We start from the raw sequence: 15,153 nt of genomic DNA on the forward strand, positions 1-15,153 counted from the left end.
TCATTACTTGGCTATCATTTATGGGGAGTATACTGTGTATGCCAATCTACTTTGTCATAAACTGTGATGGTCATACCTAGTGGTCATCTTATGATGTTCATGAATGTAAGAAACGATTTGCTATCAAACTACGTATACTAAGTCTAGATGCGCCATTCCTTGCATTATCCAACTAGTGCGATGGTGGGGAAGAATGTAGATATGTGGGAACATAATACATAGAGTTGCGTGGTGTGGCGGGGATATGGTGAAGTAATCCAGCATATCGTGTCATTGTCTTCTTCTAAGCAATGGAAGAAAATAAGGATCTGCCTAACCGTCCATCCAGCAAATCCACCATGCCCAGCAGAGGCTGTACAATGTTCATGTACACAGCAGATGCAAAAGAGTCGTCATAGAGCTGCGAATTACCCATGAATGGGCAATGTAAGCACTTGCTTACGACGTCCGCCCACACAGGTCCCGCCTTTCCGCACACTTCTCGCTCCAGGCGCCACGCAACCTGGTCTTCTGTTTCGAGGGCGCCGCCCAAGTCCGGTACACGAAGGGAGGACAGGGATTCGTTCAATACGAGTTCTAAGAGCATGATACCGAGGTTGTAAAGGGCGCGGTTTCTTATGCCAAAGGTTGCTGGCGGTCCGGCTGATGTGTGTGTGTGTTTGATGATGATTCGCTTTGTGCTTGGGGTGGAACAGGAATAGAATGTTGCTTCTTCACGTAAGGTTCGAGTAGTAAACGCTGACTGGTATTGTCATTGAAGAGAGTGAAGAACACCTGATTGCTAGAGAACGACGAGTCTAGCCAATTGGAATTGTGCAGGGACACTACAGACAACGCAACCAATGCGGCGATGTTTACTCGATCCCATTCATAGAAGTAGCCAGGGAATTGCTGGTACCGCGTGCCACTCGACAAGATAGTATGCAACGACATGTCTGTCGGCAAAGGGTAGCGCTCTTCGACATGGAAAGTAGCATGTGTTAGTTGAAAGTGCCGGTTACTGTTCGGTAAAGCGCCGACCGCTCCCCTATCTGGTATATTGCTTAGATGCTGCTGTTCAATAGTAGAAGGGAAACACACAGGCCTTTCGAAAGATCTGGACCGTGTTGTAGACCCTCCACTATCTGGTGCATTGCTTAGACGCTGCTGTTCAGTAGTGGAAGGGGAAGACACCGGCCCTGCGAAATTTCTGGCTATTTTGGTAGACCGATCCTTAAGGCGCAATTTACGACTATCGAGGGTCGCGAGCGGCCGGGTTCGAACGACGGGCCCGCTGTTTTGGCACAATGAGCCAGGGCAGCAGTTACGCTTGGAGCACGTATTAAGGGTGTATACCACCCTTTCCTCCAACATAACGGGTGGCTCTAGCGCAGGTCGAGGATGCGAGTCGACCCACACCTTATATTGACGGCAGCCATTGCTTTGCCTCCGTATATATACTCCGCCAGGAACCCGGAGCAGCGAGCGTAGGTAAAACCCATACGAATGGGTATGGGCAGTGGTACAGGAATCGAAGTGGGATATGAGTAAGCTCAGTAGCGCAGAGCTCTCACTGCGCAGATGCCGGTATCGGCTCACCTGCGCATTTGCAGTTAGAGGTTGTGTAAGATCTCTCAATGCATGTAGTTGTTCGACCAGAGTTTGGAATGCACTGTTTGCTTCTTTGATATGGTGCAGCAGGCCGTGTCGCTGTTTGATGCCGAAGCTAAAGCGTATAGGCTTAAGAGCGGATGAGATCTTAGAAAATACATCTTCGGCGTTTGTTGGCCGTGTCTGCAACATGAGGTAAGCATCAGACCCATGAAGATTTGATAGAGGAGGATGTAAGGTACCCTGTCAATATGTAGCCTCAACGTGTTCAATAGTTTTTGTAGCCGTTCCATCAATTTCGAGTACATCTCCCACTGTGGGCCAAGGTGCGCCTTTAAAGGTGGGCCAATCAGCATGCCGTGTTTTTCGAACCCATTCGGTTCCATCAGCAGTTTTACAATACTCCGGTTGACCCCGGTAATTTTGTTAGTATGGTGGAGACGTGCAGGGGGTTGAATCCTTCCAGCGGTGAGTCTCCTAGCTAACACCGCCTGCCTAAGATAGCTAGCACGCATTGGAATTGAAGCTCACGAACACAGTGAATATGATGTATTCTGCTAATCCTTGGTGTTTCAAAGATCAAAAATGCCTTCTACACCTGAATCTTCTATGCCTGTAAGATGCCAGGCAGTGATCAACGCGGAAGGTAGCCATACAAAGTATTAATAATCCATTAATAATCATGATTAAAAACGGCAGAATTAGAAGGATTCAACCCCCTGCACGTCTCCACCATACTAACAAAATTACCGGGGTCAACCGGAGTAGACTGCGGGTCCAGAAATGTCCGCATTAGACTCAAATATGTGTTGCGAAAAATTGTACCCTGGACCTCGATTTCTAGCTGTATGGCCGCGAGTTCCATTCGGTAGTTCTTCGTCTCCCATAGTCGAAGAAGTTCCAGGTCTTTCTTGCATTCATCAATGGCCGTGATTACAAGGGGGAAGGCCTCCAAGACTGGGCCACCTATCTCAAGTCCAGACATCCGTTGATGGCGTGAGGTGAAGATGCTGAGCGAGGCTGTCAGCAGAATGATTTTGTTGCTGGAGTTTGACCACATTATGCGGGGTTGATCAGGGAGGATAAGCAAACAACCTCGACCATCCTCGCACGTGTAGTAGCAACAATCTTCAGATAAGCATGATTCCGCATGTCGTGCAGACGGCCTGTCTGAATGCCGCGCTCGAGCTGGCAATAGGTTTGGCAGGAAGACGGCAACAGTCTTCTTCAGATCGCAAAAATGCAGACCTGGGCAAGCATATCAATGATCGACTCCGACTCTTCTTTTCCTTCGCTGAATCACATATTCCTACCTCAACGACACTGCCCTACTCGGTGGTTCCTGTTCTCAAGGTACTATGGCGTATACAAGCCATGATTCAGTCAGGTATGATATTTGACTTTGGAAGCCACCACGAAGTATATTGGGACCTACACACTCATTGGCAAATGCTTTCCACTATGTTTAGTGACAACCCGTCCCCTCGACATTAGCCCTGTGTACCAACGTGAGGAGCTGCCGATCCGTCTTGAGCAGATTAGCCATGCAGTGGATCAACTCTACGAGCTAACGCCCAGTTTAATAAATTTGCACAAATTGGAGACCGTCGTTGACAATCGTGATGGACCAGCGGTAAAGCTTGATACTTTTGAAATAACGAGGACCACGGGGAGGCTGGCGATGACCCTGAAAGAGCAGGCTAATACATATAAGACGATTATCACGAGGCATCCATCACAGACTGGATCCAGCTACGAGGAACAGGTGGCAGCCGAACTAAGCCGGCGTCTAGGGGAGTGTATCCCCGGGCAAAATACTAGATTGTCGGCCACAGGTACAAGAGAAGTGGCCCCCTCATTCTCCGAAGCTCTAAGGTTGTACGCTGCCGAATATAAAGAATCAAGAAGTTCAGAGAAGCTTAACCACATTCACATACTTGGTGAGGCTCAGGGCTCCCCTGCACGAGATCTGGAGAGAGCAATCTTGCAGTGTGGAAAGAGGCTGAGACTCCTCAACGCACCCGTGGCACAGTGCCATCTGAACTTTCTGCACATATCTCCCAATCCTTTCGACATAGGGCATATTGAGGAGATGCTTGACCACTTGAAGAAGGACAAAGCTGTAGCGGGCAGAGTGGTAAATCTGGCCCTTCCTTGCTAAAGTAACTGCCTTACAAATTTGCGGACAGCAGCAATCTAACCAGCTCAATACCTACAGGTGCCGAGGCTCACACTGTTTGATATATTCAATGTACAGGCTGATACATACGGAAATATCGTTTTTTCTGGGCTCTCAGACGCATCATTAGCCGCGACACAGGTACAAGAAGAAGAAGCACCACACTCAAAGTTTTCTTTACTTGAACCGACGCCGAAAGATTGCGAGATAAACATCAGGTGAGAAACACAACTTTCCTTTCTCTACATTTCTTAACTTGTAGCTCGCTGCGTCTCAAGGTCCGTGCGACTTTACATGGGCAGATAAAAAAGACTATCCCCTGACCTTGCATAGGGGACTTTCCAACTACACCGAGATCGAGACTTTACGACTCCAGTTCTCCTCTTTCGGAACCATTATCCGCATGGTATGATACTTTCAATGCTTGCCACTTACAATAGCGCCTAGCGCGGGGCTTCTGCTGAAGGTCTGATTGAATTGGGTCTGTCTATATAGGAATTTGATGAGGACACAGACGAGTTCCTTACAGGCGCGGCTTATGATTTCTATGCTTCCCAACGAAACGCTACCGAGTTGGGGAATGAGAGGCCTCCTCCGTCCTCTAGAAGTGGATCCCGTCAAAGAATTACGAGAATTATTTATGCCCGCGATGACGAAGCAGAGGCTGCGTGCGACAATATGAACGGAAGCAGGTATGCTTCGAACGTACCAGTATCACCATATATTCGTTATGGGTACTAAAAACATCTGCTTTTGTTCTCCAGATTCGATGGCGAGCTTATCCACGTCTTCATGGTGAAGAGGGAACCTGGTAGACAGGCTCTTTCGCCTGTTCCTGAAGGTGATGGGCTACATGCTCGACCACGGTACTAACAAGTCTGAAATGCGCGTTTGCAGCTATATGAAAGCAATGACGGAATCTACCTACATGGCTTTCTATGGCTACTATCACATAGCGCATGGCAGGATACAGGGAAAGCTGTCTCGAAGAGCCCTATATGACTTGTTATCTCAACAAAAACCTAATAAATTCTGGTATCACAGTAGCCAAAGGAGAACAAATAACTAGAATGTGAAGGGGGTATTTATTACCTGGCATCCTAGAATAGCTAGGAATTTCCTCCTCTCCCAAGCCGGAATTTATATCAAAACGTCATTTCAGATAATAAGTATGACTCGTCGAAATATTCGTGGCCGTTGTCCCAGTTAGAGTACTGATACGCCTCAGAGGCGAAAGCCCATTATGCGGGTAATAATACTCAACTCAAAGCATAGACCATTTGATTTCATTATGGCATTATACTCAATTTCAGCACGTTGATCGGCACTCTTGCTGAATCACTAACAGCCAGAAGAAGTTAGATACTTTCCTAGCATATGCTAGTAATTTTTTATCCTAACTAGATACAGGCGGTACGTCGTTATACAGATCCTATATAAGAATTATAATTCTATTTCTTATATTACATCCGGATTGGCCGTCTTCGTGTATTAATATAAAAGTCTATAAGAAAATCTTATAGGAAAAACTATCTAGAAATTCCTATTACACTTGGTATAGAGACAGTAAAGGGGAGAAATATAAATAAGAACTATACTCTATAATCTTTCTTAATATATATTAGATATATTTTTCTCTCTGGTACTGGGTGTGTATCTAGTTTCCCCTCTTTCACTGTAGCATCTTAAGGCAGTCGCGCGGATCGAACCCACTATACTTTGTACTAGCGTGGAGTTGAGGAATCTCTCTCAGACGCTCTGTAGGAGTGTCATCCAGGATGGCTTACCACTAGACCATCCGGCCACCTCAAACCATAGACCTATTTCACATCTGCGGGTATCATTTGAGGGAATGTATTGAGCCCAGCAAGATAGTGCCACTAGACACGCTCAGGATCGTTCCCACGCTAGCGCGCTTCGGGGTTCCCGGATGAAGTCGGGAATTGCGTCTGCCTTGTGCGATAGCCACTGGAGCCCTGTCAACCTTAACTGTCCTAGAAAACAATTGTGCGTGTTTTGAAACGAAACCCCAACACTGCAGATACCCCTCTATGAGAATATCATTGCTCCATCCGGGCCTTTGAGATCCCCCACGCACGGCATTTGCGGAGACTAAACTGGTTTCGGTATGGATGAGCGGAATGTGGGGTCGGCAAGCAAGGAGAGCAATGTGGAGGGTTGAGATCTCGGGCGAAGATACTGCGTTCAGTTTAGCAGTGATGGCCTTGGACTTAACCTGCTGCTTGATGATGTATTGAGATAGAATGAAGATGGATTGGTCTGTTGGTTGGAGAGGATGCGGACGATAAGTCTACGGCTCTTCACGGGAACGAGACAAAACGACGAGGGACGAGGGAAATACGTAGAATAATGCCAGGAATTTTAGTTTAAGGAGTGACAGAATCGAGTGAATTCATCCTAAGCTAGCTATTTCACACACAGTGACTATACAAGATACAGGATAGACAATCCATCGTACACGATGTCCGCGAAACTTTTACAAGAAGCGACCCTCCTTGCTCAACCACTCCGCCATGTAGTTGTAAGCAGTGTAAAGAGTGTTACCATACTCTCCGGGGTACGTTTCACACTCAGTGCAAGTGACAATAGTGTGCTGAGCACCCTCGACGAAAGCAATTTCAGCATCCTTGCTACCAGCGGCAAGGTGGAGCTTCTCAGCGTTCAGGTACTCGTAGTGGCCGGTGTTGCCCATGTTCAGCAAAGGCACTGTAACACCGCCGATGTTGCCGAGCGGAGCAGTTTGACTAGAGTTCCAGACAATACCCTCGAAACCATCCACCTTGTACTCGAAGTCGTCGGTGACTCGGATAGCCAGAGTGGAGAGATAACGCTTGATGGTGGTCTTGAGGGCGCCACCCTCGAAGTTGTCGGCAAAGCTCTCGAAGTTAGCGGGTACACGAACGGAGGGAACAATCTGCGTGGTGATCGATCCGTTGCGGTGAAGAAGAGGCCAGGGGTGGGTGGTGTGGTGGATCCAGCGGGTGTCCTGGGCGAAGAACTTGTTGTTGAAGCCGACGTACATGGAGTCGACGATGTAGAAGGGCTCGTCGTCACTGAAGATGCCGCTGCCGTTGTTGATAGCGGCCAGGCGGGACTCGGCGTGCTTCAGGATACGGTTGTTGCGAGCAACGACACCCTTCTCGAAGGCTTTCTTGAAGGACTGGGTGTAGTTGGCGCCGGACTCGGAGAAGCCATTCGCGGTGTTGTAAAGGTTTAGTGACTGATCGATCTTGGCACCTGAGTGCTCGTCAACGATGGCAGGATTGAGACTCAGGAGGGCCATGGTGGAGAGTCCGTAGTTGGCGTCAATGAGAATAAGGCCGTCGGCTGCAGGCAGGTCTGCCATGGCGTCGGAGCAGGGGTAGATACGTTCGGGACCATTGCAAGCCTTGACACCGTTCTCAGCGATGTTTTGGTAGGCAGTCATCATGGCGCCGCCACCACTGTGGCCAAAGATGACAACCTTGTCGATCTCAGTCAGGTTGCGCAAGTAGCTCATGCCCTGGCCGACGTTGGTCATCATATCTTCAAAGTTGATGTCGGTCATGTAGCCGCTCTTGCTGGCATCATTGTTTGCGCAGAAGGTAGTAAAGCCGCGGCGGGGGAGCTCGTGGCAGGCTGAGAAGTTCAGGTAATCCTGCTCAGCGTGCATCACGTAGACACCGATACGGGACAGAGGGCTCGTGGTATTGGGTCGGTAGAGGCCACCGACAACTCCGTCATCATCAAAGTCAATCATAACGGGTTCAGGAAGACCATAGGGATCGGCAACAGCATAGTTGTAGGAGGCAGCAACTCCAGAAAGGGCGCTCAAGGCCATGAAGCCCGCGAAGGCCGCGGTCTTGGAATAAAGCATGGTGACCGGCTGAATTGGAGGAAAGAGAGGAATGATGTCCAGAATATAGGTGGTGGACGGGGTTTATATAGTTCTCTATGGAGCAGACAAGATATGATCATGTCGGCCGGAATAGCTGCTTATGTTTGAAGTAGAGAGGGTGGGACTGGATGACGAGTGCTGCAGTAGATCGCTTCTCTGTCAAGCAGCCGTTGAAGTCCTGGTACAGACAGCCAGTAACAATTGTTAAGATGGGTCCTGCATTGTGCAGAGGACTGGTCGTACGATGAGACGGCACAAAAGTGTCCGTCAATACTTAGCCAAGGCAGAAGCGAAAGCTAGCAGAGGCTAGATATGTCTGTTTGTTGACGTACGCAGTTCCTGTTCTGAGGAATGCGATATCGGTCTGCCGGCACCTGCAGAGGCGTTCTGCAGCAGGCGTAGTCCTAATTCGCCCTGCGTTCAGAGCTACTGCAGCAGTAAAATAACCTGCAGAAACCTACCAGGCACGTTTTCTACATGTTTTCCGGGTCTGGGGACGTTTCCATGAATTGTGGTTCGACCTGGTTGTATCTCCGAGGGCCTCCGCGTTTGGCAACTCCCGCCGAACGATCGTCACAACCCTAAATTACAACATCTGGAGCCATGCCCGCTTATCAGGCATCTGAGTTTACAATTTGGATGTACGGGAAGCAAAAACATAGTTCCTGACATTATCTTTGAATTGGTATATCTAGTATCCACTGATCGTCGGGTACCGTCCTTATCAATTCAATCACCTGAAACGGCCATGAGAAGTTCCCGCAATTTGAACACCGCTCACTGACCAATTCCTCTCCCATTGGCTGTTTGCAAGCCAGCATAGTACGCGTATTTCGTAGAGAGCATGAATCGCTACGTTGATACCGTAGTCAGCGTGGTTACTAGCAACGATGTTGCCCGTCTGTGCCATCCTGCATGAAATGGGCATCGTATGCTGGTTCGCACGGGAATGTAGCTTCCATTTATGATGGCGGAATCTACACCTATTCTAGTATGATTCATACGGGGTATAACCTGCTCACTCGTATGTCTATATATGAATCTTCCGGTAGCTGTATCTAAAATGGTTGTTAGGGTGGATATGTTCCATGACTCCATGAACTAGCTTTTTCGACACACGACGGATAGAGGTACAGACACTATCGGAATTTTACATATCTAGCAAATTTTCCGGCAAAGGCTTACGTTCTTCTGTTGCTTTTTCTCATGCGAACGTACGGTTTGCAATTCATCTTCATGTCGAGGATGGATTCCTGTATGCTTCTCTCCGGAAGATGTCTGAGTTGTACTGTTCCCACAGGAACATCCTATTGACATTTAATGCCGTATAGACTCTTTTTCTCGTATTATTATAGTAAGCGATCATGGTAAACATTCAGGACCTGATATTCCTGAAAGTACATATATAACAGGTACAAGGCAGTCAACAAAATTGAATAAAAAGTGATATCATAGATAGAACATATTTTTGCATCTATTATCCAGATGAATATATTCCATCACTTTATATTGACTCTTCAGTGCCTTTAATGCATCCTTATAATGCCCAAGGTAGAAGGTACTAAGAGGCGACCACAGAAGACATAGACTCAGGGCAGCGACGCAGGGAAATGAAGAAGGAACAAGCATATTGGGAGGCGGGTGAGGGACGAAGAATGGACAGGATGGTAACTCGCAGACAGCCAGGCGGCTGCGACACTCTTTTATATTTCTACTGTGGTATGACTACGCTTTCGCTTTTGCTTTTGTCATTTAGTTGTGTTAGCTACGACGACGACCTTCCTGCGCCGTGGAATGCGTTGCTTTGTGAGTAACTGCAGACTGTTTGGACTTAATGGTGTTCCGGGCCATATTGTTGCTTCGAACGGTGAAGCACCTGCATAGGTAGGATCCCAATAGCGGGACCGATCGGTATAAGTATATGAGTTGAATCGAATTCAAGTAAAGTGGATTGCAGTTGGCCGAGCTGGGCGTGAGGTATAATAGTGCTCTCTTCTAATAGAACTTATTTTACGGTGATGAGTTAGTATGTTGATTCGACTCACTGCGCCCATAGCTGTGGTTGATTGCAACGTATTCCCACAAGTCCCTGTCTCATGGGTAGATAGGTTTGAATGCTGGCTTATGAGAATGCCTTGACCGTGCACTTCACAAAAATTGTATCGGAAATGCGTTACAGCGAACCCCAACACAGTCAATACATCACGTTCAAACCCAAGAATCTGAACACGAACTTGCCCCAAACTCATGGCGCGATCAGAAATCTCACTCATCAGGATAAAAAGCACTGCACACACCACCGATGGATAGACTTGCAAGGGCAAAGGGCAAATTCGCCGATATTCGATGTCAAGGTCGAGTAGTCCATGGCCTTGTGTCCCCCAGTCAGGCTTATTCTGACTAACTTGCCTAGACTTCGGGCTCGTGTGAGTTTCAAGGCATCATAACACCGACCAAATATAATGGCCGCCCTTCCTGGCAAGGGAGTACCTCGAAAATGAGTAAATTTGAATGGACATCTGTCACTACTCCCCTCAACCAAATTGCTGCAGAACCTTTTCTGGGATGTAATGTGTACGGCGGTATCAGTTAAAAATCTTTCTTTTTCCCTTCCGGTCGTGTACTGGGGGTATCCCTTCATCAGTGATCAATTTCGACTCACCCTGCATTACTCGGAGATTACTTATTCCCAGCTCGTACAGCTGCCTCTCCAGCCTTATTTTCAGGGTAAAGAGGGTGCCTAGTAGTAAAATTTACATTTTACTGCCCGATAGTTCTCAAATGGTAGCAGGGACCCCATCTTATAGGAATGTAAATCGTACCAGCTCATAGTATGGCAAAAGAGGAAAGGCGTAACTGGCATGAGCGATGCCCTGAAGCAGCTGTAGGCTTCCTGGATGATGATTGGAAGCATGGCAATGCGAGCGGTTAACATCCTCGGCATGTAGTTGAGTTGCTTTGGACGACTAGAAGAAGCACACCAGATTCATGACCAAGCCAAATGAGCTACTCATTATCTTAGGATTCACCAACGGCATTATGCAAGGGATGGTGGACGAACCAACGTATTTGAGCCTATCCTCGCCTGGATTCAAGAATTTAAGTCGGATACAAGACAAGCCATGGTGGTCGGCCTAAGCCATTCGCCATTTTGAGATGCATCTGCTCCGTAACGGCAGTGTCCACAATCGCGTGTCCTATTAAGTCCCAGGCACGGCCCAACACAAGTGGGTGGAGGATGGCCTCAAGTATGTGATTAAGTGAAGCACAGGCCACGGCATATCTATTGGTCCTCTAAATCCCCCTGTGGGTCATAGTACACCATAACGAGAAATCAGGATATTATCAACCGGCGGCATCGAGGCAAATTCTGCGAATCATGACACTCGACATAACACGGACGAGCGGGTCGGGGAGATGGGCAACATCTGATAAGCCGACATGAAGACATTTCGGAGATGGAGAGTCTGAGGAACCGAAATCCTTCTCACCAGGAAAGGCTGTATCAGGAAAAAAAACATCCATCAGCCATCCACTCGCACGATTATTCTTGTCAATAGCAACGTTAACATTCTGTTAGCACTCACATGAAAGAACGTGTCGTTCAATACGGTAGTAGTACCTAGGTCATGTCCTAAGTGGCAGCAGAAATCTCAATTGAATGTTCGAGGAAAGTCGATAATAGAATTCTACAAACAGAGTTCATCAAGAAAAAGGTGGGTTATCGGGAGTCTGTCTTTTTCTTTTCGGGACCTTGGCCAGCTTCACCTGCTCAAGGAAGGCGAAAGCCACGGTGGGCAAGAAGTACCGTACTAATCAAGCGAGGCATGGTGGGAAGTTCTATTGAGGAAAGGTTTTTGGGTTCTAGAAGGACTTGATATCATCTATAAAGCATTGACAATATTATGGGCGAAAATTATGTTCAAAAAAGGTATATACCTCGCATTCTATACTGAAGTATCTTTCCTCGCCGTGTGAAGTGATGGAACGTACAGAGCAGCCTTTTGTTGTAGGAAAATTGGGCTCCATTCATCTATTTCAGCAGTAATGCACCAAGGCACCAACTTATACTGTGGGGGGGAAATGCAGGGGTTGTGATCATTCTGCACTTGAATCAAGGAACTCTGCCGTATTGTAGTAATTAGGCTTGTTTTTTCAAGCCATGTATCTTCATCTCTTCAGAGCCCCAATGAGACGGTCTACAAACACCCCGGGTCAGATGGTGCTCGCAACTCAATCCTTACTTGGATTTTGGAACGACATCTGTCACTCAAGTTCGTCTGCGCTGCAGCATCAAGTCCACTACTTTCTCTCGGGCACTTGTCAGATACCCCTGAACTCCAATACTTGTTAATATACTCAAGAGGTACTAAGTAGCTCGTTGCGATACGGTAAGCCTTGGCAAATTTTGTGGTGGCTTATTAGCAAATTGAGCTAATGCGTCCTTCACTGCGCTTACTCGTCACGCAATATATATTATGCCGGCAATCGTAATACCGATATCGGTATTACCAAGAGGGGAAGGTTGTGAAATATGATCCAGCAACCACTCTACCAATTTACACAATTTATATCTTCTGTGGTTTAAACATTTTTCCTGCTGAAAAGTGAGGCTTGAAGCAACTGCTGGCTTACCTGACAGGATGTTCACAAGCCCGGGATCGAGGTCCCGACAGCGACACCACACCGATCAAACGGATCAGTGAGCGCTGCATAATCAACATGAATTTCCACCTCCAAATTAACTTCTTCTAGGCTCAAGCCTCTTCTAAACCACTGCACCGTTATGGGCACCCGACGAATACGAAGGAGCGGACTCCACCAGTCTCCCGGATTATCGCCGAAAAGTGCTGCAGTAGCTCGGCGTGACACGCAATCAGAGCAAGCTTCATAAATGCTTCCGAACTCCGACGGTCATCCTTATTCGATATACCCCATACCGTATATTCAGGTTCTGCTAAGGTTCGACCACGAAGCTTGGTTCGCCGGGAAGCATGTACGGCAGAGTTCTTCCGAGAAGGGGGTGTTTCGTGATTTTATGATCCCACCAATAATCACACCGACACAAGTGGAGGGCGAAAAGAGGGGAACCATTCGCGACTCAGTGTCGGAATCTTGTTCGGCCTTGTAGACTCAAGAGCGGAAATAGAAGAGGATGGGGTCATCCGAACGGAAAGCTTTCAAAAGATTGGCGACCCTCTTTCCGTAACGGGCTACCAAGACAGACCGTGCGGTTTCATCCGTCCCTTCCGTCCATTGAGTGCCAATACAGGAGATAACGATGTGCGAATGTCAGCTGCAGTTGCTTAGTTTCGCAAATTAACGGGAGCAAATTGGCCGCTCTCTACCGTGTAAAATTCAGGCCATCATGTGGTCGGATTTTGCACGCACAGAACTGAGACGCTTGAGCGAAACTGCAATTACGTACAGTATAGGGTTTTGGTCCGTCGCGCACCCCACAGGGCCCAAACAATGGGACGCGATTCTGGAATCCGGCAGCCCAGGATTAAGGATTGGGAATGGGACTGCCAAGAAGCCCCTGACTCAGAGCTTGGAGCTTGGCGAAATTCAGCGTTCATTTGTTCCTGCCAAGCCGCGAAATCATCTGGGCTGATAATGATGTTCTGATATAGGCCCAGGGTCTTCTGTCATTCGATCATTTATATTGCCCATAAATTAAGAATCTCCAGCGTCAAGGCAATTGGTGGAAGACCCGGTTCCACTAGCCCTAAGAAGCTTCTTTGAACACCTCCACATTGTCAACGGCCGGCCCAATTGCCTCACTCCTCCTAGTCTTCTCAGATATGGTTGTTCAAGCTGTGACAGAACCCCGCCGGCGTCTCCACACGGAGGTCCTGAACCTTATGAGGCAAATACTGACCGATAACAAGAGCTCATGTTGAGTGGATGGCATGCGGTTCCTATAAGAATGAAGTCTCGCAGCGTTCTCTGGTTCCTCCATCAGCAGCAAAGTTAAAATCGCCGATCAGTCGATCCTTAACAGCAATCATGGTTAAGTCAATTCTTGCATCCGTTCTCTTTGCAGCGACCGCGCTGGCCGCGAGCCGCATGACGGCTCCTTCCGGTGCGATTGTCGTTGCCAAGTCCGGAGGTGACTACGACACGGTAAGCATCTCGATTGTCGATCGCATGTTGCAGATGTGTAGCTGATAGTGTTTGCTTGGACAGATCAGCGCTGCCGTTGATGCTTTGAGCACTACTTCGACCGAGACCCAGACCATCTTCATTGAGGAGGGATCCTACGACGAGCAGGTGTACATTCCTGCTCTCAGTGGAAAGCTGATTGTCTACGGTCAGACTGAGGAGTACGTTATCTGCTGTGTATGGAAAGCCAAGGATACTAATGAGGGTTTAGCACCACTACCTACACTAGCAACCTGGTCAACATCACCCATGCCATCGCGTTGGCCGATGTCGACAATGACGATGAGACTGGTCAGTTCACCAGACGGGAAGATATCCATGATTTCGCTGACAATACGCAGCAACCCTTCGTAACTACGCTGAGGGCTCGGCCATCTACAACCTTAACATTGCCAACACCTGCGGTCAGGCCTGCCACCAGGCTCTCGCCGTGAGCGCCTATGCCAGCGAGCAGGGATACTACGCCTGCCAGTTCACCGGATACCAGGGTAGGACCAAATCCAGATATGCCAACCAACCCTGCTAATTCCGACAACAGACACCCTTCTGGCCGAGACCGGCTACCAGGTTTACGCCGGAACCTACATCGAGGGCGCCGTGTATGTCTCCCATCATACCTCCAAAAGGGGGAACCCAGCTAACATGATCACCAGTGACTTCATCTTCGGACAGCACGCCCGCGCCTGGTTCCACGAGTGCGACATCCGCGTCCTCGAGGGCCCCAGCTCCGCCTCCATCACCGCCAACGGTCGCTCCTCCGAGTCGGACGACTCTTACTACGTAATCCACAAGTCCACCGTCGCTGCTGCTGATGGCAACGATGTTTCCTCCGGCACCTACTACCTCGGTATGCCACTAGCCTAGATTCGCGCAAAAAAGCTACCAGCTTACTGACCAAATATTATAGGCCGCCCCTGGTCCCAGTACGCTCGCGTCTGCTTCCAGAAGACCTCCATGACCGATGTGATCAACCACCTCGGCTGGACTGAGTGGTCGACCTCCACTCCCAACACCGAGAACGTCACCTTCGTTGAATACGGCAACACCGGCACTGGCGCCAAGGGTCCCCGTGCTAACTTCTCTTCTGAGCTGACTGAGCCCATCACTATCTCTTGGCTTCTCGGATCTGACTGGGAGGACTGGGTTGATACTAGCTACATCAACTAAACTTGTGTGAAAGTTGTTAGCTGGTTGGAGAAGGGTCGTATATAGTGTTGTGGATCTGTATATATGTGATATGGAGTATATAGCTAATTGTGGTTAGTTAATCACTGCTCAATTCATTTCGAAGCAACTTTGGATTGGTGGAGTTTTGTGCCGT

The 15,153-nt window shown here is 48.3% G+C and overlaps 4 protein-coding genes across 4 annotated transcripts; 2 read left to right on the top strand and 2 right to left on the bottom strand.

Moving 5' to 3' along the window:
* Nucleotides 1-283: 283 nt before the first annotated feature.
* BO85DRAFT_483731 (uncharacterized protein) lies at nt 284-2,650 on the bottom strand (the record flags this gene model as incomplete). The annotated part of the gene is made up of 3 exons (XM_025663177.1): nt 284-642; nt 744-1,773; nt 2,333-2,650. The coding sequence occupies 3 exons, from the start codon at nt 2,648-2,650 to the stop codon at nt 284-286; spliced, it is 1,707 nt and encodes a 568-aa protein (XP_025519628.1).
* Nucleotides 2,651-2,730: 80 nt separating this feature from the next.
* On the top strand, nt 2,731-4,642 carry BO85DRAFT_501221 (uncharacterized protein; the record flags this gene model as incomplete). Its single annotated transcript, XM_025664162.1, has 6 exons — nt 2,731-2,977; nt 3,060-3,727; nt 3,848-3,987; nt 4,103-4,175; nt 4,265-4,461; nt 4,534-4,642. 6 exons carry the CDS (start codon nt 2,731-2,733, stop codon nt 4,640-4,642), a joined length of 1,434 nt encoding a protein of 477 aa, XP_025519629.1.
* Nucleotides 4,643-6,266: 1,624 nt separating this feature from the next.
* Nucleotides 6,267-7,646, bottom strand: BO85DRAFT_501223 (uncharacterized protein; the record flags this gene model as incomplete). The annotated part of the gene is made up of 1 exon (XM_025664163.1): nt 6,267-7,646. One exon carries the CDS (start codon nt 7,644-7,646, stop codon nt 6,267-6,269), a length of 1,380 nt encoding a protein of 459 aa, XP_025519630.1.
* Nucleotides 7,647-13,676: 6,030 nt separating this feature from the next.
* On the top strand, nt 13,677-15,140 carry BO85DRAFT_516302 (pectinesterase; the record flags this gene model as incomplete). The annotated part of the gene is made up of 7 exons (XM_025664838.1): nt 13,677-13,793; nt 13,857-13,993; nt 14,044-14,123; nt 14,174-14,320; nt 14,371-14,431; nt 14,486-14,679; nt 14,740-15,140. 7 exons carry the CDS (start codon nt 13,677-13,679, stop codon nt 14,997-14,999), a joined length of 996 nt encoding a protein of 331 aa, XP_025519631.1. The 3' UTR covers nt 15,000-15,140.
* Nucleotides 15,141-15,153: the final 13 nt, after the last annotated feature.

The sequence above is a fragment of the Aspergillus piperis genome, assembly GCF_003184755.1.
Source record: "Aspergillus piperis CBS 112811 unplaced genomic scaffold BO85scaffold_2, whole genome shotgun sequence".
NCBI classification, from domain to species: Eukaryota; Fungi; Ascomycota; class Eurotiomycetes; order Eurotiales; family Aspergillaceae; genus Aspergillus; species Aspergillus piperis.